General features: G+C 39.8%; 5 protein-coding genes across 5 annotated transcripts; 2 read left to right on the top strand and 3 right to left on the bottom strand.

Annotated features, from left to right (window-relative positions):
• Positions 1 to 2,480: 2,480 nt before the first annotated feature.
• Positions 2,481 to 6,639, bottom strand: LOC137942463 (uncharacterized). Its single transcript, XM_068788113.1, has 8 exons — positions 6,541 to 6,639; positions 6,266 to 6,431; positions 5,779 to 5,869; positions 5,555 to 5,613; positions 4,555 to 4,615; positions 3,565 to 3,655; positions 3,396 to 3,472; positions 2,481 to 2,801 (listed from the first exon to the last, which is right to left on the bottom strand). Exons 1-8 carry the CDS (start codon positions 6,566 to 6,568, stop codon positions 2,685 to 2,687), a joined length of 690 nt encoding a protein of 229 aa, XP_068644214.1. The 5' UTR covers positions 6,569 to 6,639; the 3' UTR covers positions 2,481 to 2,684.
• A 6,201-nt stretch (positions 6,640 to 12,840) lies between these two features.
• LOC137942462 (ammonium transporter 2-like) lies at positions 12,841 to 14,836 on the top strand. Its single transcript, XM_068788112.1, has 4 exons — positions 12,841 to 13,482; positions 13,590 to 13,875; positions 13,967 to 14,070; positions 14,248 to 14,836. The coding sequence occupies exons 1-4, from the start codon at positions 12,841 to 12,843 to the stop codon at positions 14,677 to 14,679; spliced, it is 1,464 nt and encodes a 487-aa protein (XP_068644213.1). The 3' UTR covers positions 14,680 to 14,836.
• Positions 14,837 to 15,741: 905 nt separating this feature from the next.
• LOC137942775 (uncharacterized) lies at positions 15,742 to 16,493 on the top strand. Its single transcript, XM_068788515.1, has 2 exons — positions 15,742 to 16,309; positions 16,374 to 16,493. The coding sequence occupies exons 1-2, from the start codon at positions 15,887 to 15,889 to the stop codon at positions 16,461 to 16,463; spliced, it is 513 nt and encodes a 170-aa protein (XP_068644616.1). The 5' UTR covers positions 15,742 to 15,886; the 3' UTR covers positions 16,464 to 16,493.
• A 370-nt stretch (positions 16,494 to 16,863) lies between these two features.
• On the bottom strand, positions 16,864 to 18,157 carry LOC137942461 (zinc transporter 6, chloroplastic-like). Its single transcript, XM_068788111.1, has 2 exons — positions 17,388 to 18,157; positions 16,864 to 17,286 (listed from the first exon to the last, which is right to left on the bottom strand). Exons 1-2 carry the CDS (start codon positions 18,066 to 18,068, stop codon positions 16,972 to 16,974), a joined length of 996 nt encoding a protein of 331 aa, XP_068644212.1. The 5' UTR covers positions 18,069 to 18,157; the 3' UTR covers positions 16,864 to 16,971.
• A 4,953-nt stretch (positions 18,158 to 23,110) lies between these two features.
• LOC137942460 (probable N-acetyltransferase HLS1-like) lies at positions 23,111 to 25,023 on the bottom strand. The gene is made up of 2 exons (XM_068788110.1): positions 24,701 to 25,023; positions 23,111 to 24,590 (listed from the first exon to the last, which is right to left on the bottom strand). Exons 1-2 carry the CDS (start codon positions 24,866 to 24,868, stop codon positions 23,583 to 23,585), a joined length of 1,176 nt encoding a protein of 391 aa, XP_068644211.1. The 5' UTR covers positions 24,869 to 25,023; the 3' UTR covers positions 23,111 to 23,582.
• Positions 25,024 to 26,132: the final 1,109 nt, after the last annotated feature.

Raw genomic sequence — 26,132 nt, 5'->3', positions numbered from 1 at the left:
TTTGTTGTTTCTGCCTGAGAGATTTGATTCGACCTTCGGGATCGTTTTCAACAGAGAAACGGACCTCGCATTTTTCAACTTAAACGAGAATTGATGAACTTGTATCAAAACCAGAATTCCGTTAGCATTTATTTCACAAAGCTGAAAACTATGTGGGAAGAACTGAGTAATTACAGTCCTAACTGTTCTTGTGGAAAATGTTTTTGTAGTGGCGTTAAAAACCTTACTGATTATTATCATATAGAGTATATCATGTCCTTCTTAATGGGCATTGATGATTCTTTCTCCCAAGTTCGTGGTCAATCGCTTCTCATGGATCCGATGTCTTCTATTAATCGTGTTTTTTCTCTGATTATTCAAGATGAACATCAAATGAATACTACTCATGCCTCTGATTCGAACACTCTGAATACTCCTATTATTGGCACAATAGCATTTACAGTTAAAATAGGAATTACTAAATCTGGTTCTCAAAAGTCTCAAAAATTTTATTCTACTTATAGTTCTTCCCGGAATCAGAACAACAATAAGTTTCATCGTAATCAGAGCAGGTCGATCGTTTTGTCTTCTTGGCTCTGCTTCTCCTATTACCTAAGCTCAACTAATATAGTATCAGAACAGGTCGTATAAGAACAGGTCGTATATTTGAATCCCTGTCTTTAATATTAAAGTTGGTCCGATTTTTTAGAGCAAATTGGTTTCAATAATAGTTAGGACGTGCGTTTTTATATTACTTCTAAAACTTGTCGGCTATTTAAGCCAAATGCATAGCCGTGTTTTTGTAGCATAGCCGAGTTTTTGTTTTTGTCGGTGGACCATCTGAACGCTAATTTCTTCTGTATTTTGCATGAACTTTAATTTATCATCTTATCTTATCGAACAATTAATCTATTTTGTCTCTTCTTCTCCGGTGAGGAATCGTCACTTCATCCCATCCTCTCAAACGAATGAAGCCAGTAAATAACATGAAATCATGAGAGAAAGAATCCAACAAATTGGAGCGAACAAAGATCATTAACAGTCGGGTTTTGATTATCCCTTTGCAGTGCTTGGGAAATCCAACTGGGTTCACAAACTGGCAGAATTAAACAGTTTCGATTCCAGTCTGCCGGACGATGGTACTTTCAGGATGGGACCGATGAGATGAGCGAGGATCCTTCCTGTCTCCGAATGACGTCTGAGGCATGACATCCTCAGATGACAAGTAACAGTAGAGTTCATTTCATTTCAGTTAATTAAATTGCCGCTAGAGTTCGGAGGTTAATGTTCTAGTTGCAGTTGTAAACATGAAGGAAGAGGAGAACGAAGGAGATTCAAGTAAAAAATTTCTAAGCTGCTTCAGTTTCTTCAAACTGAATATTTTTTTGTTCCATCTCTGTTATTGACATCTCTGAAGCCTGATACAACTATTCAGACAAACTGCAAGAAATTAGAAAGAAAAAGAAGAGACTTGGTTATTGGCCGGAAAGTCAAAACTTGTTTACTTCCTTCACGGCAGGGAGTTTGGAGGCCTTTGAGCAACTAAAAAGATTGTGGGCTGAAGACCCACGTACCCATTTTGGTCGTCAAACCGGACGCTCCACAGTGGGAAACTGCGTATCCGATTTCCCTCGGATACCGTCACCGGAGCCGGGCTCAGAGTCATAAGTCGGAGACTTGAGATGTCGCCGAAGATAGAGCCGGCTGAGGAGGAACAAGAGGAAAAGGGCGAAGAGGATGGTAACCACAAGCATGGCAATCTCGCCGTGAACCGCAAACCTTCTGTCGCTGGAAAAGAGCGTTCCGTTGGCGGCGGAGGGGTCGGGTCCTTCGGGCGCCATGGGAGGGAGACTGGAGGAACTCTCAAACATTTCGCCCTTCTTAATCCTTATTAAAGAATGATGTGATTTTACTGGAAGGATATCCTCCTGCCTTTGTGAGTAATCTCGGTTCCTTCGTCTTGCTTCGATTTTATCCTTTTTACCATCTGTCGAGTCTCTGAGGCGTCTGGTTTTCGTAGGAGCTGGGGAAGGCTTTTCTTGGTGACGTTGATGTGGGGCGAACTCCGGTAAGTGGGAAGAAGACGACAGAAGAGGAACGAGATTGCTTGGCAAAGCTTCCCGTTGAGTCGACGTTAACAAATCCAGTTCAATAATGGTGACACTGTTTTTAGTTTGGGACGAGGTGTCGTCTCGGTGCGGGAATTTATACGTGGCAAAGAAACCAAATCCCAGTCGTACCATGTTTTCCTCCTTTTTATGTGGCACCCATCCGTCCGAATTCTTCTTTATATATTTATAAATATTAAATCTAAGATAATAATTAATAGTACAATTAAGGTCAACGTTAATTTTTGTGTTTCCTAGAATGAACTAATTTATTATTGTTGTTTACATGCAAGGGCAATAACAATCATTTGGTTGTTCTAGCAGCATCACAAGGTTTACCAGGCTCAAATGCCCTTGTTGCAGATGGATATGGCCAGTCGTTTAAGATCCTGCTTAAGTAAATGATTTTCTTCTCATAAATTATAGGCTAATGTCATCAGGTTACAGGTGAAGATAGCCCAAAGATAGGGCAGAAGTATTACGGCTTACACACTTGTTTCTGAACAAAATCTCACCCAATCTAACTACCGATCATCTATTATATCTACTACAGCCACCACATCATTGCCCACTCCAATTTGAAATCCGTGAACGTGTCTACGACGATTCCAAATCTGAATGCTCCATACCTTCCTTGTAAACTTCAAAATCCTCCGCGCTCCACCGACATATAAGATGTAAACGGAAGGTAGCCATCTTAATCCCAAGCAAACGCTGTAATGAAAAGCAAATGTGATGAAATTTTGTCAAACACTTCAAGCTACACTTTCCCTATTCAAAGAGCAATTGCAAAAGCTTGACTATAATTGGTTGATGTCATAAAAGCTTCGAACACCTATTATCTTCCCTTCTCCACAGCATACTATAGTTGAAAAATAACCTATATATCAAGCTTTCGGTAAAAAATCAGAGAGATCTGCCACAAAATGCTGTACAATATGCTCCAATCAGGTAAATACTCCATGTAGATAGCATATTTTTCTGTGCATGGAACAGAAAACGAAACAAAGAACTGATATTTCCTACAGCAAGATAAATTTCATATAGCTAATTTCAAAAAGAAGATAAATATCCTAAACAGGAAGCTGATCAAACAAATCTAAGCAAGAAAATTAATTATCAATGACCATCCTCGTGAAGAAGAAAAAGTAAAATTTTAAAAATAGATAATACAACTCCCAGACTGTCAAGCTCATTAGCATTCACACACCCGCTTTAGATAAAGATATGATAGAAAAGATGGGCTTTATGAAGGCAACAGAACACTAATCAAAGAAATGAAGATAAAATGGGTTGAAAAAGACATACCAGTATGCGAGCAGATTCGGGTGATATTGGTTTTCCTTCTTCACACACAACAAAATCAGCAACAAGTTCCACTACACCTATAAGCATCACAAAAATCTCCAGAGTTAGATGGTCTTTCCTAACCTTTACTGAGTGAATCCAAACAGACCGATGCAATTATTATGGGAACCTTTATTCAAGCGAACAGGCATTCCCTGTTTGCGCAGGAAGGGTTCCATCTCATGAGTGAACTGATCTAAAGGCCCCTCACTCAACTCCACCTGAAACAATGAAATGATAAAATTAAGCAACTCAATTTAAAGATTCAAGTTTCACTAGGGAATCACATAAGAATGAACTAAGAACACGTGAGCATAATCCGGTTCCTCCATTTGTAGTCTTTCATGCCTTCAAATTATTGGCTCTAAGCACATAATTTTATTAAGTTCATATAGCATGGTGGCTCCTTAATTTCACTCACCAATATGATCTAAAATTTGAACCTAATATCTCATTCTTTTGCTCTTTTAGTTACTAGGATAATAGTAAAACCATGTTCAGCAGAGAGAGTACCACCGAGACATTGTCATGAAAGCCTACTTCACTAGCTTAAAGGACTCGAGATCTTGTAACAGCAACACAACAAGGTGAAATCCTGTTATCAGCTCTCTAAGAACAATAAGAAAAGTTTCTGTTGAAACCGAGAAACAGAGATAAAAAACAGTCACATGGGCACAGCTTCGCACATCAGAAGATGTGAAAAACATAGGACACCAACTAACCACCTCATCAGTGATAGGTGATTCCAAAGGGTTCATCATTAATTTAATCTAAATTTCAATTCAGATTGCCAATTCAGAAACACTTATCAGATGTTGTCAAAGTGATGAAGCTAACGAATGATAGTGTGTTTGTTGTCAAAATTTTCAATTGGTGGGCCAGGTCGACAAAGATATAATTTAATAGCCTTTTCCCCACAAGCAGCCATTATTGAGGAGCGAAAACAAATTCCACAAATTAAAGTCATACATACAAATGCGTCTTTCTGTCAGGAAGGTTGCACTCAAACAATGACTCATAAATGCTTTACAGGTTTCATGTAACTGCAGCTTTTGGAAAAGCAATTCTACTATTGAACTATGTGAGCTTTTGATGTTCTAATAATAAGAACTTGACCAACCTTTTCAACAGCAATACTTCCTGTTCTTGCAAAGTCATGCTCTTCAAACTCTTCAAAGACCCTGCAAAGAAAAAATAAAAAATATATTAAAAATTAACATATTTTGCAATGTGTTATATACTATAGTTTTCAGGGAAAAAGAAAACAAAGGTGAATCAAGGCTCTGATATCCACCAATGTGCATTTGCATGTTCAGGATGGAAATGATAGGTTGAATGTCAAAATAATTAAAAAGAAAAAGATTATTTACACAGTAGAAAGTGATGGAGCATCTTTTCCCTGAAAATAATTAAATTGATGCTGCAAGATTGATGATGCCAAAATGATGAAAATAGCGGAACAGTCATAAGATTGAGCTTCCAAACTTAAGAATGTTTCACTTACAATCTTAATATTTCATTCAAAGGACATTAAAAAGTGTTTAGAATGCTTTACTTATGATCTTAATATTTTATATCGAGAACATTAATAACTGTGTTTTCTTCATCAAAAGAACAACAATAATCTTATTTTCTTCATTGAAAAATACTAATAATCATGTTTTCTTCATTGATAAGCCATTAATATACATGTTTTTTTACCAAATAGGAAAGACACACAGACATGCAGGTGACAACAGTAGTTTAGAAGACAACTGCAAATTGCAACAAAACCAAGCATACACCATGTAACCGATGCTTATGCAGAATAAGGTAGGTATACCATGGCGAGACAAGAAAGTACAAGCATTAAAGGAAAAAGAACATTCTTGTTGAAGTAGCAACTGTCATCGGCAACTCAGAAGATATAAAAAAAATCATATAGAACAGCCTTTTTTATGCAAATTCATGCTTTAAATTTTGCGTCATTGTTGAAGTGATTTGTTTTTTTTTTGCATGACACCGTGCTTAACTGTTTTTATTAACACTTCTGTGGTTAATTAATAGTAATGAACAGTAAACAACAGATTGCATCCTAATATATATATATATATATCTGAAGGCCAAAGCCTTCAGCATACCTTCGAACCTCCTCTGTCGGTAAATTAGTAAAATACAAACCCGAATCTCCATGTAACAACTGAAAAACAAAATAATAAATTAGTTAAAAACTGGCAACAATAACAGTGATAGTTAATAACTTTTATTTTGAATGATGTACTATGTAATTAGCTCGTTATAAAAGACACAAATCCACACTTCCCCAGAGCAACTTGGGGAAAGCAATTGCGTTCGACTAGGTTACCTTAGAAACTTTGTGCAATCCGGGCATAATTTCATCAGCAATAGACCGGCCTAAAGAAATCTGCATGACCTTGTTTGATCCAAGGAAAAATCTGACAAAATAAATCAGCACCGACATAGATTAACATGAACTCTCCAACATAAAGTTCATTAATTGAATACTCAGAGATGTCTTGGGATATCAACAGATTCTTCCACAAAAAATTTGAAAAGTTCGATGAAAGAATCAGTACGAGTAGCGTACATGTTTTTTGGTGAAAAAAGCTACTAAAGGAAAAAGGAACACGCTAGCAAAACACAATGGCGCGATTTTTTTACACCGGAGGCGCCACCTCGCACCATTTTTTGATCGGATAACTTGTTAAGCATAAAGACGCCTGTAATATTCTCAGGGCATTTCTGGAACAGATAATGAATTGAGCACGAAAAAGAGCATTGCTATGAGATAACAGCATAACTTAAACATCTACTATGAGTAAAATGAGTACCGGCTAGTTGACTTCAATTGATCTCTGAACTCCTTAAATTTGAGATTTCTCATATTCTCGAAAGAAAAAACATACACAGAAGCATATTCTTCCGCTGCCTGTCTTATCGAATTTACTATCGACTCTTTGTGCTCCCTTCCTTTTTTCTTAGTCTTGGACAGGGTCACTGCATTCCGCGTAGAATCGTTTATTTCAATACCCGCAAAAGAGACAATCCAGCACAGACTCATGAACACAACAAGGAAAACAGCAACAAGAGACGGAGAAATACTCACCAACTTTATTGCGCTTAGACTTCGGCATCCTTAGCGGAGGAAGGTGGCGGAAGCAGAAACTGTTAGCTGCGGCTGCTCTTTTAGGTTTTGATTCGTTGTCCTCGGGCTTTTTCTTTTCTCTCTTTGGTAAAGATTCTAGAATATATACCAAAGGAATCGTGGTCATGGGTGTGTGTCGGGTCGGGTAAATGAGTAACCAGACCCAACCTCACCCAACCCAACTCGAACCGACTCCAAATCCTCTAAAGGGCTTTCTTTCCTATCCCACCCAAACCGACCCATGAATTTTTTTTTATCTTAATATTTTGAAAAATAATATAAAAGATCAAAAGGCCATAGGAAAAATGGGGATGGAGTAAAAATAGAAGGATGGGACAAGGACAGAAGCCAATATATCAGAATACGGGGATAACTGCCACATCAATTAAGAAATAATTTGGAGGTCGACAAAGTTTTGCCCCAAGAAGTCCATTAGTGTGCATCTGAGTCTAGCACATGTAGCATCTTTTGGTCAGACCAGTTATAAATCATTGATGGTCAAAGCTTCATTTTTCACAAAATCTACTGATTATGTTTTTCTTGTGAACACTTCGAATTCAAGTAGCATTTTGGTATTCATACTGTTGGCCATTATTCTACTTTGGGTCGGAACCTACATACAAAGTACCTGCTCTAAAATCATGTTATGGTTGAATCTAAGTCTAAGTTAAGAGGACTTTTCCAAAGTCCATCTCCAACTTTAGTGAACACATCTCCAACTTATTTTGAGGACTTATATAAGGTGTCACCACTTTCCCTTGCATCACTACATTTCTTATGAAATCACAATCTACCTCTATGTGTTATGAATATAGTTGCATGGTTATCACACTTCATCACCATAGGTTCAGAAATAGGGAATCCAAACTCAACTAGTACAAATTTTACCCACATAAACTCACTAACTGTATGAGCCATTGCCCAATACTTTGTCTCGGCACTCGATCTCTCCACTACATTTTTTTCTTTCTCTTCCACCTTACCAAGTTACATCCAACAAAACAGCAATAACCAATGGTAGATCACCTATCTATCTTGCATCCAACATAGTCTGCATCATAATACCCCAATATATCAATCTTTTCTTTCTAAGTATATAGTAAGCCTTTGCTTGGAGTATTTTTCAAATATTTTAAAATCCTTTGAGGCACTTCTAAATGTATCAACCTCGGGTTTTCCATCAACTAGCTCACTACTCCCACTACGTATAAAATATCAAGTCTAGTAATTGTAGCGTAGATCAATTTTCCCACTACGACATCTATATTGGGTCTTGTCTTTAAGTACTAGACTTAGTGCATCATGAAGATGAGGATTAACTTCCATAGGTGTAACTAATGGCTTAGCACCCAAGAGACAATATTCCTATAACATATAAATAACATATTTTCTTTGACATAAAGCAATCCCTTTCTTACTCTTAGCCACATTAATACAAAGAAATTTTTTTAACTATCCCAAATCTTTGGTCTAAAATTGTATGGCCAAATAAGTTTTCACCTCCATAAGTCCTGCCAAACTCCCAGATAAAATTATATCATCAACATACACAATTAAGATAACAATATATGTGGTCTTTTTAATATAAACATGGAATGGTCATAATGACTCCTCGAAAAACCAAACTCCATCACCACATTACTAAATTACTCAAACCATGCTCTAGGACTTTGTTCAAGTTCATAAATAGTTTTCTTCAATTTACACACTTTGACTTCCTCCCCTTTAGCAACATACCTTGGAGGTTGGTCCATATACATTCCTTCTTCCAACTCCCCATATAAGAACGAATTTTCTACATCAAGCTGTGAGAGGGGCCACCCTCGATTCACTATCACATAAATTAAAATAGTACTAAAATAAAGCCAGCAACAGGTGAGAAGGTTTTGAAAACATCAAATCTAAATGTTTGTTTATAACCCTTGGCTACTAATATAGCCTTATACCGCTCTATAATGCCATCAACATTATATTTAATAGTGTAGACCCAGCGACACCCTACAACTGCTACCCGATGGCAAGTCACACAAACTTCAAGTTCCCCTAGATACCAAAGCATCCATCTCCTCATCCATAACATGTTCCCACTCAAGCAAAACCATAGCCTCCGGCACTGAAAGGGTACAAAAGACATAGACAAGGACATAGTGAAGGATTTTTAAGATTGAGATAAAGAGTCAAGGCAAAAAAATTTAGATATAGGATGGGAGTTACAAGAACATTTACCTATGCGAAGGTTGATATGGAGATCTAACTCAAACGATGTTGATTTGGAGACGAAGAGGAAGAAGGTAGGTCCTGAGTGGTGAGTTCACTTGCTGGAGGATCATCAAGTGGCACTTATGCTGGTAATAGACAATGAGAACAACAACTATATACCTGAAGTGGAGGAGTTATTCCTGTAGGAGGTGGATCCATTACAGCAAATAGTAATTGGATGATCTATAGAAAAATCAAAAGAGGAAAAACAACTCAGAAGAAGAAGAAAAATAAAGTCTATTGTCTCCAAATGTAACACCACCACCGTTTTTTTGGATTGAGTTCTACAAATTCTTTTTTATCTTCGCTCATGTGCCTTGAGCACCCACTATCCAAAATTCACAAATTTTGGTTTGCAAACAAACCTTCAAGAGAGAAAAAGAATCATACCTTCAATGTCCCTTTGGAAATTTATTAACTACAACACTCTCTTAGGACAACCAAAGTTGCTTACCCTTGAATTCATGGGTAACTACAATATTTTCATTTGATTTTGGTACCTTTCTTTTATGCCACGAACATTGCGGAGTTTGTAAATATAGGCATAACAACCCAATTTGTTGCAATAATAGTTTCTGATATGAGGCAAAAGAGTAAACATTTTTGTCCATATTATTCCTATTGTACCTTTTGAGTGCATTCTTATGAGTAGAAGCACCTTTGTGGTTTTGCTCCATTTTAATGCATTTCTTTTCAAAATCTAGTCTATCACAAGATAACTTTTCAATCAATTCTTACTACTTTAAAGCATTGGCCACATGGTCATCACTAGCTTCTTTTAATATAGTCACTTCACTCTTAAGTTTGGCTATTTCTTATTTTGGGCATCACATTTATCCATAGATTTATTCATGCTTTAAACATATTTTTCAAGTAATTCTTCTAATTCATGCTTTAAACATATTTTCAAGTAATTATTCTAATTCATGCTCATAGTTTGAATCATTTAGTTGAGTCTTCTTATTCTAAAGTCATAAGTCCAATATTACTTTCCGCTTCCTCGGAATGATTGGATTGGCTTTCAATAACATCCCAAACTGAAATCAAAACTTTATTCTTCTTCTTCTTTGAATCCTTGCTTGTGAATGGAGATTTTTTCTTGAGAGATAAGCATTTATTTCTTATATACCTGACTTGCCACACTCAAAAATCAGTCTATTTAAAAGTTTTTTCTTTGTTAACCTTATTTGAACCCTTCCTAAAGTTTTTTCTTCCTTCTATAGTCTTTGTAAATGTGTAGGAATGAAGGTCAAGCATTGGCCTCTAAAATCTTCATTTGGTGCACTATTTTCCTTAAGTGCAACATTTTCTTTTCAAAGTTGTTCTTCATCTTTTTCTTCAAGTATGAAAGAAGATTACCTTGTAGCTCCTTAGAGCTCATGGTTCTAAAATTTACATTTTTTCTAATTTTTTTCTTCCTCATGTTCCAAGACTTTGGAAGAGTCTTTACAAGTTTATCATTCCTTCAATAGAGGGATATCTCTTCACCTAAAATATTCAAATCATTTATGATATGAGTGAATCTAGAATTCATGTTAGCTATTGTTTCACCCGATTTTATTTTGAACTCATCGTATTGGGTTACCAATAGACTAGTCCTATAGTCTTTTACTCTAATTGTTTCTTCAGGGTCACTCTAATTTACCCCAAAATTTCTTTGGCTGTTTTGCATGTGGAAACCTAATTGAACTTAGTAGGACTTAAGGCACACAACTATAGATTGATTAGCTTAGAGTTGGTTCTTATATTGCTTCTTGTCTTTCTTATTAAGTTCACCAAAAATTGTGAGAATTTTTCACCGTTAATCTCTTTATAAGCGTCAAAATGTCCATTTTTTTGTGGCATGTCGTATGTCCCAATACATGGATTGTAGAAACAATTTATTCTACTTTGCAATATGCATAATGTGTATTGTTAATACATAAGTGACCTATTAGCAGATTGCCCTATGCTTAGGAGCATTTTGTCTCGATAAACTATAGAATAATTTGAGTTAAAATATAGAGGATTTTAACTCAGATGACTTCAATGCTTGCTCTATAACTAATTGTTGGCCTAGGTGGTGTCTCACAAGGGAGGTAAATTGATAATGCAAATAAAAAAAATAAGTGCTTAATGTGAAAATATAATTGAGAAAATAAGTAAAATGTACACCCATTAAGGAGATTAAGAACTTTTTATTTTCAATATTTTTTATTGGTAACCACCACCCAAGAACAATAACTAGAGAAAAAAATTCACTAATATGTTCTATTAGCCAAAACAATTTTAAAAAATCTGACTCTATGCCCAGATACATTTTTCATTTTCTCTCAAAATGATGTTCATACAAGTAGATTCTAGCTCTAGTGGACAATTCCCTTTTAGACTAAAAGGTTGTGGAAAACCACTTAAAGAAAATAGAAAATCATAAAAGAGAAATTCTTTAGAGAGATAGCTACTTCCAAAGTGTTTCCAAGCTTTTAGTATACTTTAGTCATGAATAAGAATATATTTTGAGCTTTGGAGGAGCTAAGAAGGTCAAGAAATGTACAAGGATTTAACAGAAGTCATGATTTTGTCTGAGTTTAGGTCCTTATCTATGAGCTTCTTAGTGAAACTATCCGTTTTAGACCATTGTAGAAAAAACTACACAAAAAGGTTAACCGATCGTACATTTTCATTAAGTAATATAGTCATAGCCTTAACTTAGTTGTGATAAGTTTAGTTAGTTATTGATTATGACTTGCGGTATCATCAATCAATTGTTCTTCTTCTTATAATTTTTTTGGTGACTTCAAGTACTTTTTTTTTTACCTTATACCCAATTTTCATTGCAGTTACAAATATAAAAATTGTTTTAAAAAATATATTAGCACTTATGTTTTGTCCTACTTTTTCTTAATTACATAAACACTCTCTATTATTTGATGAAATTAATTGTTTTCTATTTTTTCCTTATAAATTTCTCAAACTTTGGTTTATCAAGTTGACTACTTTAGGCATGGATATGACCATATAAGTTGACTACTTTGGTTTATTCTCCCTCTTAAGTTTTTTTTTTAATTGAATTAATTATAATAATTTATCCCTAAAATTAAGGATGCCTTGAAGACACCCATGTAAAAATCTTATCCAATTTAGTCTTATTATTAAAATTCTATAAAAAATAAAATTTCAAGATGTTCGTAGCCGATAGTGCTCAGTGAACTATGATTTGTAGTCGATACATCCTTGTGGGATTTTCTGAGTAATCATATATTTAATTTTACTAAATATGTAAAATGTATCAATGTTATTAAAATAAAGCCACTTTGATTCGTAAGTTGGCATGGCAATTGTCATGTATTGGGCTCCACTTTGATCGGTTGGATCATCCGATTTTAATGTAAATCTAGTTTGTGCCTAATAACAACAAAAAAAAAAAATTGTCTAAATTCCCTTTAAACTTGGTTAATTCGATCGATTTGAAATGATTTTAACAAGATTGAAATTTAATACTAATTATTAATAGTAATTAATTTATATTTTTAAATAAATGCTTATATTTAACATATTCTATTGCTTTCTTATCTATTAGAAAAACAATATTTAATTTTAAATGTAAAAAAAAATGACATTTAATCAGTGAAATTTTGCTTTTTAAAATCCGGATACCTGAGCATGAATTGTGATGACGACTCTACACGGTGCACCCGCGAGTACAGATCCGTGCACCGTGTCTCGTCGCGCCTCCCAACTTTGCCCTACCGAACCGACCACGCTCCACCTGTTACATTTCTTTAAGAATCCATATCGTACATTATCTGACTTTTGGACTTTTGGACTTTTTGACTTTTCTTCATCTTCTTCTTCCTCTCTCCAACCTTTATATTTTCATTTGTTATTTTTCAATTACAGATTTCTGATCTCGGTTCATACATATATATATATATAAATAGAGAACAGGTAGACTGTGGCAGACGCTGTCGGGCTTAACCTGTCCTGCCTGGCGGCATCTACAAGTCCATTCAGGTTTCATACATGGATATCGCTCCGGCGTACCTTTCGCGCCCTCCGTCGGTGCCGGGATGGCTCAACAAAGGGGACAACGCCTGGCAGATGACGGCCGCGACCCTCGTCGGCCTCCAAAGCATGCCCGGCTTGGTGATCCTCTATGGCAGCATCGTCAAGAAGAAGTGGGCCGTCAATTCCGCTTTCATGGCTCTCTATGCGTTCGCCGCCACTCTCATCCTTTGGGTCTTAGTTTGCTACCGCATGGCGTTTGGTGACAAGCTGCTTCCCTTCTGGGGCAAGGGCGCCCCGGCCATGGGCCAGAAATACTTGGCTCGTCAGGCGAACGTGCCCCAGAGTATTCATCATTACAGCAATGGGACCGTCGAGACGCCGATGAACGAACCTCTATACCCCATGTCCTCTCTGGTTTATTTCCAGTTCACCTTCGCGGCGATCACGCTCATCTTGCTCGCCGGCTCCGTCTTGGGTCGTATGAACATCAAGGCATGGATGGCTTTCGTTCCCTTGTGGCTCACTTTTTCTTACACGGTTGGAGCTTTCAGTCTCTGGGGCGGCGGGTTTCTTTTCCAGTGGGGCGTCATCGATTATTCCGGTGGCTATGTCATCCATCTCTCCTCAGGCATCGCCGGCTTTGTCGCGGCCTACTGGGTAACCCCTCTGAGTTTGACTCAGTAATTAAGCACTCGTACTCCTTTTTGTTCTGTAAACACTGTACTCGATATTTTCATTTATGTGACAGTAACAATGCAATTCAGGTAGGGCCGAGGCTGAAGAGCGACAGAGAGAGGTTCCCGCCGAACAACGTCTTGTTGATGCTCTGCGGGGCGGGGCTTCTGTGGATGGGTTGGTCGGGTTTCAATGGCGGAGCGCCATACGCCGCAAATGTTGACGCTTCCATTGCAGTGCTGAATACCAACATATGTGCGGCCACCAGCCTCCTCGTGTGGACCACTCTCGATGTGGCTTTCTTCGGGAAACCTTCAGTGATCGGCGCCGTCCAGGGGATGATGACTGGACTCGTCTGCATTACTCCCGGCGCAGGTATGAATCTGAATCTATTCTTGATAGGAAAAGTACTCCCCTTGACGGCTTTAATCTAATCTTCCGAGTTTGACAATAGGTTAACTTGCAGGGGTAGTGCAGGCGTGGGCAGCGATGGTGATGGGTATGCTTTCGGGCAGCATTCCATGGTTCACAATGATGATTCTTCACAAAAAGTCCACATTGTTGCAGAAGGTGACATAATCTGATCTTATTATTCCGTCTTTTAGGGATTGATAGAAAATGGATCCTTCCAAGTATATATAGACCAAAAATCAAATGACCCCGTGAAGAAATCATCGTCGTCCATGACTTCATGTTTATGATCAGTATGCTTTTAGAACTACTCATCGTTTTCCACTGTAATCGCAGGTGGACGACACGCTCGCGGTATTCCACACCCACGCCGTGGCGGGTCTTCTCGGCGGAGCCCTAACAGGCCTCCTAGCGGAGCCAACCCTTTGCAACCTCCTCCTGCCAGTCACCAATTCAAGAGGCGCCTTCTACGGCGGCGTTGGAGGGGTACAGTTCGTGAAGCAATTGGTGGGCGCTCTGTTTGTCATAGGTTGGAACATCGTCTCCACCTCAGTGATCCTTCTCGTCATAAGGCTCTTCATTCCCTTGCGAATGCCCGACGAGCAGCTCTTGATCGGAGATGACGCAGTCCACGGAGAAGAAGCTTACGCCTTGTGGGGCGACGGAGAGAAGTACGACGCGACCCGACATGAGCAGGTATCGGTTTACGGTGATGTCACTCCAGTCCGACAAGCCAATGGTGCCCGCGGCTTCACCATTCAGTTATAGACAACGTCGTTCTCCCTTTTCTTCCACTCTTCAAGAAATCACAGATTAAAGGGATCAGTTTGTACAGTTGCGTTTATACTTTTACCCATAGCTTGAGTCTCTGTTTCGATGAGAGTTTCGTGCTCGTTCTTCGAAGTTTTGAACAAGATCAGTTAATTTTCATACCATCTTTATTAGTTTACACTCCTCTAATTTGCCGGAAACAATAAGATCGAATCAAAGATAGGTTCTTGGACGTTGGAGATGAAGGACAAAAACGAACAGAAATTATCATTGATCTGATTTGCACGTGATCGGAGAAGAGCGTTTTTTATCCAGGATGAGACGCATCCTTCAAAATTTATGGCTCTTTCGCTTTAACGGCAACTAATCACAGAAAAGGAATTTATGGAAGATAATAAATTAGAAGAGGCGGCTGTTTAAAGACTTTGAGCGACTTTGACGACTTTCGTTTCCAGAAGCGCGTTTTAGTCCAATATGAACAGAGAAAAGGAAATGCCACCGCCTACCATGAATACGAATGAAATGAAGAACCGTGAGACGCCTACTTTGACTTATCGTCAAGTGAATTCGACAAGTCTATTAGGCCGGACGATAAGCGAGAATCAATTAGCATATATGTCTGAATGGCCGGAGAAGTCTGGTTGCCGGCAACCATAAGAAATTGGATAGAAATCAGAAATTACATAGTTGCCACTGTCCAAGCGAATTGGCTTTCACATTAAGATGAATGAGATCGATTGTCCTATATAAATAGGTCTTATTCACATTTCTCATGTTATTCAAGAGAATAAGCCATGAGGTTAATAAATAGTTGGCCCTAATAAATGTTAACCCGATTCACCCCTTAATATTTTTTTGGATTAAATTTATTTTGAATGAATTGAATTGGAGTATGTGACTATGAATAGAAAAAAAAAAAAAAACTATTGATATTCCTGGCTAATCGGTCGAGACTCTTTAATATTTTCTGCTAAAACTTGCAACGCCTAGATGATACTCGACGCTTGCAGAATCCTGCTACCTGTACCTGAAATCCGTCCGAACGACACGTTACCTGACACTTGTTACACATGGAGCTATCGAGAAACCACGTTGACATTTGCTTCTCTACACAACTGTCCCTCCTCGACAATTGAAGGACGGAAGAGGAAGAGAACCACCGACGGACAAGCCCGGGCGCCATCAGAGAAAGAAGCATCCTGTAATGGCTGCTGAAACGTTTAGGCTGGTGTCGCCTTCCATGGACAACGAAGGGAGGATGCCGAGGCACTTCACAGGGGAGGGCCAGGGCGCCAAGAAGAACATTTCACCGCCCTTGGAGTGGTATAACGTTCCCGACGGCACCAAGTCCTTGGCACTCGTCGTCGAAGACATTGACGCCCCCGACCCGAGCGGCCCAATCGTGCCCTGGACTCACTGGGTCGTCGTCAACATTCCTCCGACGTTGAAGGGTCTGCCTGAGGGGTTTTCCGGCGAGGAGGAAGTGGGTGGAGAGTATGCGGGGATCAAGGAAGGGAACAACGACTGGAAGGTACCCGGGTGGCGTGGTCCATTTCTCCCTAGTCACGGACATCGGATCCAGTTCAGGCTTTTTGCCTTGGATGACACCATGAATCTCGGAAGAAAGGTAACTGCGTTTTTCTTTTTAATTTCAAAACCGACCCATTTTGTGTACTGATGATGATTTCCAGGTGACCAAGGAGAAGCTGCTGGACGCCATTGATGGACATGTCTTGGGGGAAGCTAAGCTTATAGCATACTTCTGGTTTCGTCATTCGTGAAATAGTCTCTCAGGTCTCAAGTAGCTATGTAATCAGAACGTTTCTTGTATATCTTGTCCTTAATGTGCAAGAAATGGCATTTGTTTTGGTTGTCTGAGATTTTTTTTTAGTTCAATTCCTGGCGAACAGAATCACTTTTTTTTATTCGTAATCGTATCATCTGACAAGTAACAAATGATAGAATATGGTCGAAGTAAAATTTTCCATTCAAAACAAAATCCCTCCCTCTCCTACTAGCTTTCCTGGTAATTAAATCCCGGTGTGCTCAAGCTGCATCTATCTTTCCTTGTTACATTAGTAAAGTAGCAATTTAAATAAAGTGGAGCAATCAGTTCCCACTCTTTTTCTTTCCGTCCGAAGGCGTAAAGCTACTACGCTCAGGGCACGAAACCATCCCAAATTGAGAAGAATCCCTTGAACAGAGTAGTCTCTCATTTGCGTTGGAAAAAACAAGGCGGAAAAGATTAATGTCTAGTACATGATGTGTATGAGAAATTTCAATAGGAATTCAAGCCCAGAGAGCAAGCACAGACATTGAAGCTGATCCAAGCACTAAAGCAACATAAGAGGCTTTTTTGAGCCACAATTGTGAACTCATCAATTTGTTGTGGAAGAAATCAGGGGAAACGAGATCAACAAGGGCCATGTAAATTAAAATGCCTGAAGACAGCGATCCCAGAAGTCCCTCTAAAATCAGTGCATTGGGGCTACTGTCGTCATAACCAGTGATGTAGAAGACGAGCATTCCCATGATAATTCCCATAGGCGTCGTTACTGCAAACATAAAACACATGTAGGTTGTGGTGCTAACACTGAAGCCCGCCTAGGATGGAGAAGAAAAAAAAATTAGCTTGCAATACTCCTGCTTTCGGTTCAATTCGTCGGTGAAAGGAATTGATCAGATGGTGTTTTGTGTTCGCTTACCTGCGCAATGCATCCTCCAAGTCCCATTCCTTCGAATATTTGGTGGAAGGAGAGAGCAGCAACCAGAGGCCGAATTGTACACTTGTTCTGGGACATCCCCAGAGTGACCCCGATGATGACGGAGTGGAAAATGATCCCAATCTCGAGTACCTGGGACACTAGTCGCTGCTTCAATTTGGCGAGCTCGTCGGCCGGAGTATGGCCGCAGTGGAGGGGGAGGCTAGAGGCCGGTTGGTTTTGGGCCGTCTTTTTCGTAATTGAAGAGGGGTCCTCGGACCGGACAGGCGTGTAGTGGGAATGTTCGGCGTGGGAGCTAGCAACGAGATCAACAAGGAGGGCGAGGAGGGCTCCTATCATGGCGACAAACCCTGAGAAGGGGAAGTCCTTCCAGGGGTGCCGTGAGCCGACCTGACAGTCGGCAAGGGCCTGGAAGGCGTCAGGGAGAACATGAACAAGGGAGGTGGAGAGGATAACGCCGGCGGCGAAGCACTTGATGAGAAGAACGACGTTGGTGTAGGCAGGCTTCCCGTGAAAAACACGGGCCAGGGCTACAGGGGAGGCTATCCCGACGACGCTGGTGACGAAGATGAGAGCAATCGAGAGGAGCTTCAGATGGGTCGCGGCAGCGCTGTCCCGGCACGTGTATCCACCGGCGGAGACGGTGGTGCACGCGGTGGCCATGACTGCTGGTATGGAGTCGAGAAGAATAAGGAAATCGTTGCGGGAGGATGGTCGATTTTAGTGAGAGGTCGTTGTGGTCTCTCTGTATTTTCCACTTAACCCAAGATGATGTGGAAAAAGGCGATCCGGAGGTTCGGTTTCTTTGTCTTTTGTGTTGAAAAGAAAGTTACTCTCCACCGTCGGATGTGGTTACGCGTTGTGGGACTCATCTTATATCAAGCTTTTCTTTTTCCTTGTTAACAAATTGGAATATTCATTTGGCTCAATTAGTTAAGACCGAGGAGTTTAGGGTCTTCCTTTTACGACCAATTATTTAATGTTATAAAGTGAATTATTAATTACTATCATTAAAATAATAATTAATTTAAGGAGGGGATTGCCCCATGTTAATATTTAATGTCCTAGTTGAAATCTGGGCTTGGCTGGCTAAAGTTCAGTGAACAGCCACCAGATTAAGATTCCACTGAAGGCCCATCTGAGATGGATGCGTCCATGGAGCACCCACACATCTCCCTCTGAAAGGAATGGGTCATGGATTAATTACATTCCATGGGCTGATCCACAGCATTATCTGATTCGTTAATGTCAAATACAGGATATTTCCAATGAATTAGGTCAGCAATGATGTCAGTTTGAAAGGATTAGTGCGTCCATGAACGTGGGGTTTTGTGGATGAGACGATCAGAGAATGCTCACTCCATGTCATGTCTTTTCGACTTTATGACACATCCAGAGACGTATACCAAGAAATTAGTTTTCTAATGATCCGTTAGTGGAACCATTCTGATTCTGGAATCCATATACTTAGTAATCATTTTCAAGTGAAAGTTGTTGCCTTTTCCACTTTCACAACTGCTAACTCCCTCCATTTCTTTATCATGAAAGTCTTTCAATATGAATGGATGACTTATAGGAGGAGTTCATCAAGGTGTTTCAATATGAATGGATGACTTATAGGAGGAGTTCATGAAGGTGTTTCAATATGAATGGATAACTTATAGGAGTCCATCAAGGTGTTTCATAAGTAGAGCTTATGTGGTAGATGATGTGGCATGTTGGTGAATTGGCTGATGACATGGCAACTATTATTTTTGGTTGGTGACATGGCAGTTGACGTGGTGCTGTGTAGCGGTCAATGTTGATATGTCGCATTAAACTTTCAAGTTTGGGTTGTTGACCAGTCAAAGATGGGTATTTCAAAATTAAGTTTTTGAGTTAGTTATTTTGATAAATATTTTATTAAAAGTGATTAGCTTAATAAAATTTATTCATTTAGGACTCATATTAGTTCAGTGGCTGCATATGCAAGGGGAAATGAATCACTTTGAATAGGAGCGAGTTCGAGCTCCCAACCTGACCTATCCATCTCAAATCTAACTCGACCCGATTGAGTTGTAGGTCAACTCGTGTGTTTTATATAATTCATACTTAGAGACGATGTAACTTTGTTAAATTGGTGAATTGACTCCAACTTTCTTTAATATGGCAATCACTTTGCCTGAAAGGAAGAAGGTGTAAGACTCTTCTCCAGGAAATGTAATGTAGCTGCAACATGTGAACTACTTTGAAATTCTGATTTTTTTGTTGGATTTGGATTTAGTTTTCTTATAGCATGATGTCTTTCATTTTCCTTCTCTGGCATGTCTATTGCTCTAAGTAATTGTTCTTGGTTCATCAAATTTGGAGCTCTAATCTGATACCCATCCTTACTTTTTCTTGTCCTTTTGTTCATTTTTCTTTCATTTCTGTCACCGATCACTCTGAATTATGGGTCTTTTCATATGGAAACTTTGGGTTAAGAATTTCTAATACACAAAAAACAAGAGTTTTATGACTATTTTATGAATCTCATCCATCCATGTCACGAGAACTAATATGAATCCTTTAGTTTAGTGTTTTTCATTTTTTCTATTTCGACAAATTTGATCTCTTTAACTCATTTCTGGTTACGCATTCTCATATTTGTTATCTTCCTTTCCTAATTTCCAAGATCTAGCTTCCTCTGGTTTCTCTTGTTTTATTATAATATTTCTTTACATGGAGACAAGTTGTGTACTAAGTAGCATATTTGAACCAGACATGTGCATGAGACTTCTTTTGTTGGGTGTGGTCTTCATTTCGTTTTGCTAATGGGGGTTAGTGCATTTTTAAAGTGCGGTGGAAAGTGAAAGTGAAAGTGAATTACTTTTTTGTGTTAGTGTTCGCAATAAAAATACACAGTAAAATATATTTTTTTGTTAGTGTGTACAATGGAAAGTGTGATGTAAAATGTAGAGATAATTTTTATTGATAAATATTCTGATAAATTTAAATTTTAGAACTTTTACTTAAAATTTTTTAGTAATTATTCATGGGTCAATTAAAGCTCAAGAGCTTCTCCCTTTTCATCATTGTTACCAGGAAAGAAAACAAGGGCAGGAAAAAAGAAACAAAGCACTCAAACTCTATCTCACAAAAAATCGAGAGAACGAGAATGAAGAGGGACAATAAGAAAATGTATAAAAAACAGGAGGGAAACGAGAGACCTCCGTGGACTAAAGCTAAAAGGAATAAGGGAATAGAAAAATCCTTTGTCAAGAGAATTAAGAAAATGAAATTCAGAAATTCAAAGGAAGAAAGGATTAAAAAAAAGATGGGATGACAGTGATTTCCCGTGTAGTCCAGTGAAATAGTAGAAAGACTGATCGTATCATCCAGAATAAAGATTAGAAACAAACGAAGTAATTATGGTTTCCCCAACCAACAATGGTGGGGAAGATCTCCACCTGTGGTATGTTATAGAAATCCGTAATGGGCTCTAGGTAATGAAGTAAAAATATACCCGATACGAATCGGATTCGCATAACGCTTAACGCCCACCCTTCTTGCAAGAAAGGGGAAGAAAGAAGTAGAATGTTGAAAAAAGAAGAAATATCTGGAGGAAGAGAACGGCGAGAAGAGGAAAGAAAGGAAACATTAGATGATGGAGAAGACAAAAAAATAGAACCTAGGAAGGGAAAGAAAGAAATACAAAAAAGTAGAGAAGAATTAAAAAAAGAGACATTACCATAGTAGTTCTGGCCCTTTCTGAAGGAGGAGCCGACAACGCTAGGGGTTGAGACTGATTTCTTGCGACACCTAGAAATAACTCAACGCCGATTTATTTTCTCCTCTCTTTCTTTGTGCTTCCATGTAAAGGGGGTGAATTGTGTCTCTTGCATTAAACTCAGTAGCTCCCTCACTCAAAATTCTTATCTAAGAAGCCAGAACTATCATTTTACGACGACTTCCTAGAGAGAATTGTGAGGATGAGAGATACTGAATTCGACTTCCTTTTTTTAATGGTGGATTCAAAGATAAAGAAAACAGATCAAACAGAGAAGAATCAAAGAACAATAAGAAAATGAAAACAAAATTAAGTGGACGAAAAGATGGGAAAGAAAGAAACGAAGGGAGAGAAATCCATGGACGTAGTGTATTTGTGGAGTTCAACACCTGTACCAACCACTGCCTGGTCCAAAAGTCTTTTTACCAGAGAAGCTTTGGCCATTTGGAGTGACAAGGGATGGTGGGAATGAGGAGAGAGGATTGAAACTACAAGTGAAAGTGAATTCACTAGCCTTAAGGAGTGATTTCACTTTCACTCATTTTTCACTAGGTAAATCACTTTCACTCGCAACTTACAGTGCATACTAACAGGTTTTGGGTAACTTTCACTTTCACTTTTAGAGTGCACTAACACGGCCTAAATTGATATTTCCTGCTACTTGGTTCATTTTTTCTTACATCATGTACTCATCTTATGTGGTGGCATGACATATTTCTTTCCTTTCTTACTGACTTGATGTGGTAGTGTATAAGGGTCAGATTTTTTAGTACCTATGCACTAACATTTTGACTGTTCCCTTCCAATCACATGTAGAGGGTGTATATAAGCCAATTTATAAATAGAATTAGGTCATGTTCATCGATCTTCTTCATACGATTGAAGGAGACTAGATCCATTACTAGTACAAGAACTAGCAAATCTGATGTTGAGGAGCACATCTCCTTTAACAACTATTTGAATTCTATATATATATATGTGTGTGTGTATGTGTGTGTTGGTGATATGTAGAAAAGCAAAGGTTCAATTATACCAAAGGAGATTATTGACTCTTTAGATTGACTCTAAAGAGTCAATTTTACATTAGGGAAGATGTAGACACTCCCTCATGAATGCCAAGCTTTGATTCACTTAAAGCTACTCCTAATGACACCTAACTCTTTACTAGCCATTTTAGTAGTGAAGCAGAATATAGAGCTGTTTACAATGACTTAGGAGAAGTTTTTAGCTGGCTAATTGAATGATGTGGGAATAAGTACTAAAAAAAATGCCGTGCAAATTGTTCATAGTGATGTGTTTGATGAACAAAGGAACAATAACACTGAGGACTTTCAGTTTTTTTGGGGCAATTTCAATCATGGAACCATCAATTTACCTTTTGTTTCGTCTGCCCTCCAAATTTCTCAACCTTCCACCAAATCTGAAGCTAAATTTCAGATCTGGGTTTGCGGAAAGAGTCTCCATTAAGTTCCCATTAGAGCACGTTCAAGTAATTAATGGGCAAATTAACGACGAGAGTCCCAGCTTCGGATCTTTCTATCTTAATTTACAGAATGCCTGGGAGAGAGACAGATACCGGGGAAAGACGATACGAGAGTAACTCGAAAACAACACCTGGGAAGCATGTGGATCTTACGATGGAAGCCACAAAAGTTGGTCATCTTTGTCATCCAGCTATTGATGGCAAAGAGTTAAGAAGAAGCAGAAGAAAGAGAGATTTCATATCGGAAGCCTATCGTCGTGTTGCAAAGGCTAGATGATTTGACGTTTGAGTCCAATCATTTTCGACGTAATCTGGGACCTACGAGCCAGAAAAGGACCAAACCAGAGTTTGGTGAGGGTCACATGGTGAGGTGGTGGGTGATGTCTGGAGTGACCTTTCCCCGTGAGGGAACGGGAGAGCAAGCACCAAAATTCCCTTTGGTTTTTGTATAAATGGATATCTGGAGGTGACAGATTTCCCCTATTTACATGCACGAGGTAGGCGATCGAGGAATGTTTGCCAATTCTTACAGCTTCCAACGACGGGATAGAATTAGAAACGCGATTTTTTTTTTTTCATCAGATAGTTTCAGGCCGGCGTTCATCGATCGCTCTTTTTTTACCATAAACTTTCAAAAGGGCCAATTTTCGTCTTTTTATTTTTACGATTACAAGCTCTAGCTTTCATGGCGGGTCAGCAAGCTTGTTTGGGACCAATGATGGAAGCTGGGATATGACATCAAGGATGGTTTGGTGCTGGTGCCGAGTGATACCTACCGAAGAGTTCCAGTGATCGACGCCTCCATTAACAGAAACCCATGGTGGGCACCTAAATTAGGAAGTCGTTGGAGATCCCCTTTGGTGACAGCAACAAAACACGGAACCTTTGCGACGGAAACGGATTGGTGGTGGATAATGTACCAGAAGTAGGGGAAGTTAGGACGTTGCTATACTTCGCGTGGGTCGACGAAGAGGGCTCTCGTCGCCGCAGCCACCGTCGGCGTTCCCTGCTCTTGTTCCGATTGCTTTTCCTGATCTTTCAGGGCTTTGATGCACCATATGTCCTCTGGGCAGGAAAGCAGCTTCCAGTGGGGGATGTAATGCTTCATGGGATCGCAACCTCCTACCGCCGCGACAACCGCCTTGCAGTCTTCACACTGATCTGCTGCCAAGTTGTGCACGAACTGGCACAAGGATTTGGCAAGTACACCCCCCTGAGGGCCTTCTCCGTGTACGCCGTAAACGAAATAGATTCCAAAAGGGCCGAAGAAATCCGGTACTGGTGGTAGTCTCAGGCAAGGCAGAGCTCGATCAACCAGGCTCAGGATTTTCGTCGATATCACACAAGCATTGGAAGCTTTGCCTACTTTTATCTTGAAGACATCCCCGCAGTTCCAGATGCTTAACATGGTCCAGCTTGTGGGAAGAAGCCATCCATTTGTTCCACCTGTACTAATTTCGCCTTTCCACGACTCTCCCTTGGGGTAAGCAACCCATGTTCCCAAGCTCAGCTTGTTTCTTAGTACACAGTCAATGTCATGGGGGAAGAAATCCATGGAACCCATGAACCTCCTATAAAGACTCTCGGCTTGTTCCACCTCGATCTTCCGAAATTCAACCTTCGCGGAAATGCGCGCCGGTCGGTGCGCCACCGGGTTGACCAGTACCGCCGGCGTTCTGAACATTACGTACCCTAATTTGTCGATGAAAAGCCGGAGGGAAGCTCTGTTGTCCTTCTCGGTGGCCATGTACACATAATCGACAGAGTTGATGCCGAACCAGTCTTCCAGTCTCTGAACGAGCCTCAACCCTATTCCTCTTCTCCTGTGAAGAGTTGACACTCTGAGACCCAAAACGAATCCAACCTTGGCTCTGCCACCCAATGAACTGTTCATGGTGACGATCTTAATGGACCCACGCACGACACCAACTAACTCCTCCTCCAACTGGGCAACCTATGAATGGATCAAGAAGGAGCAAGAAGTACGCTAGATGCAAATCAATGCCTCGATGAAACTAAAAAGGGAAGAAGAATAAGAGAAATGGAACGAGAAGTATAGACTACCAGCATTTTGGACTGTGGACTGTTTCGGACCCTACACATGGGGTCTCCCATTGTGTCGATCACGATATCTCTCGGCCCCACCTCACATCTCTTCTCGAGGGCTTCAACCCTCGCCGCGTCTCTTTGCTTGTCAAAGCTCCTTATCTCAATCTCATCCACTGCCGCCATTGCAATGACGACGAAGGCTTGGAGCAGTTTGGATCAAGAAGAGCTAGCGGAGGTCTCCCCAAGCTCTGCCGACTCCCTCGAAGCAGAACAACCCCAGGAAAGCCCAGTGGTGGGATTCTGGGCAAAATAAAAATTCATTGGTAGAGGTGTGGAGTGAGAGAGACCACCACGAGAGTTAGAGAAGCGAGGGGTTTATATACAGACACGAATAAGAATATGGTACATGTCGACTTTGTCGATAATCAAATGCTAAGTAGAAGAGACAAAGGGATTAACATAAAAGGGTTGTTAGTCGGCAGTCGGTACTCCTCTCTGGCTTGAACATTTCGAGGTTCGCCACTGTATTTGGTGCGAGTTGCATCAACCTCTCATTAGTCACTAATAACTAATAAGAGCCACAATGCCTAAAAATCTTCTCCTCTATTGAAATATCTTTCTTAATAATCCCAGTTTGGTTGTGATGTCTTAATGAGCCTCAACTGATCTTATTTAAGTTTTCAAGTTTTTAAATGATCGATCATTCGTATATACAACGTTAGGATAACATCAGGCTCACGCCATAATCGGCTCGGTGGGATTACGTTAAATTTGGTTTTTAAGTTTTGGGTGAGATAAGTAAATGGAGAAGCAAGTACATGGTGTGTTTAATGTTTATCGGTTAATGGGGGGGGGAGGAGGAAGGTGAGGGGAGGTTTACGGGGGTTGAAGTCGCTCTCCCTTGTTATCATCTCTCCATTTCTTCTGCCATTGTTGCTCCGATGTGTTTTCTCGGCCCAATTGTGGTCCTCTGGAGACATTTAGATTCGAAAGTGAACGCCCACTACGCTCATACCTCGCTTTCAGCAAATGGCTTGAAAAGCAAAAGAACATTAAACAAAAGCTTAATGCAGGCACACTCACTTTTCCTCTCTCTCTCTCTCTCGAGCGTCTGGAGAAACATGAATGGTTTCCACAACTCATCTGTCATTTTCTCGGCCTTTCTTTCTTCTTGCGAGCTCGCCTGCTGAACCCTTTTTCCCTCCCTACCCCCAACTTTCTCTGTAATCTGCACGTGTGAACATACAATGGTGCAGGGAAGACAGGCACGTGTATAGACAGGTGGGCCCCCACCACTAGGAAGAAGAGAGATCCATCCACAACACCTTTATACAAGGTGGGGCCTCTTCCCACCACCCAAGTGCTCTCCCAAGTGTGGCACCTTTCATTGGGTTCACCAAAATCTTCGCTGCCTCAGTTTTCTTCGTACACATTATGCTGTCCCTAA

This window comes from Aristolochia californica, unplaced genomic scaffold, assembly GCF_029961685.1.
Source record: "Aristolochia californica isolate CCGP_79_NKW_82.1479 unplaced genomic scaffold, dmAriCali1.0.hap1 SCAF_10, whole genome shotgun sequence".
Lineage (NCBI taxonomy): Eukaryota > Viridiplantae > Streptophyta > Magnoliopsida > Piperales > Aristolochiaceae > Aristolochia > Aristolochia californica.
The sequence above is the reverse complement of the archived record's forward strand: the minus strand, read 5'-3'. Positions and strand labels throughout refer to the sequence as shown.

Coding starts and splice junctions, on each gene's coding strand:
- LOC137942463 (XM_068788113.1), bottom strand. CDS start 6,568: ATGCCGAAGTCTAAGCGCAATAAAGTTG. Junction 6,432..6,540: donor GTCTAAGCGCAATAAAGTTG/GTGAGTATTTCT, acceptor CGCGGAATGCAG/TGACCCTGTCCAAGACTAAG. Junction 5,870..6,265: donor CAATTGAAGTCAACTAGCCG/GTACTCATTTTA, acceptor TTATTTTGTCAG/ATTTTTCCTTGGATCAAACA.
- LOC137942462 (XM_068788112.1), top strand. CDS start 12,841: ATGGATATCGCTCCGGCGTACCTTTCGCGCCCTCCGTCGGTGCCGGGA. Junction 13,876..13,966: donor CTGCATTACTCCCGGCGCAG/GTATGAATCTGA, acceptor GTTAACTTGCAG/GGGTAGTGCAGGCGTGGGCA. Junction 14,071..14,247: donor AGTCCACATTGTTGCAGAAG/GTGACATAATCT, acceptor CTGTAATCGCAG/GTGGACGACACGCTCGCGGT.
- LOC137942775 (XM_068788515.1), top strand. CDS start 15,887: ATGGCTGCTGAAACGTTTAGGCTGGTGTCGCCTTCCATGGACAACGAA. Junction 16,310..16,373: donor CCATGAATCTCGGAAGAAAG/GTAACTGCGTTT, acceptor GATGATTTCCAG/GTGACCAAGGAGAAGCTGCT.
- LOC137942461 (XM_068788111.1), bottom strand. CDS start 18,068: ATGGCCACCGCGTGCACCACCGTCTCCGCCGGTGGATACACGTGCCGG. Junction 17,287..17,387: donor TTGGAGGATGCATTGCGCAG/GTAAGCGAACAC, acceptor TCTCCATCCTAG/GCGGGCTTCAGTGTTAGCAC.
- LOC137942460 (XM_068788110.1), bottom strand. CDS start 24,868: ATGGCGGCAGTGGATGAGATTGAGATAAGGAGCTTTGACAAGCAAAGA. Junction 24,591..24,700: donor GTCCACAGTCCAAAATGCTG/GTAGTCTATACT, acceptor ATCCATTCATAG/GTTGCCCAGTTGGAGGAGGA.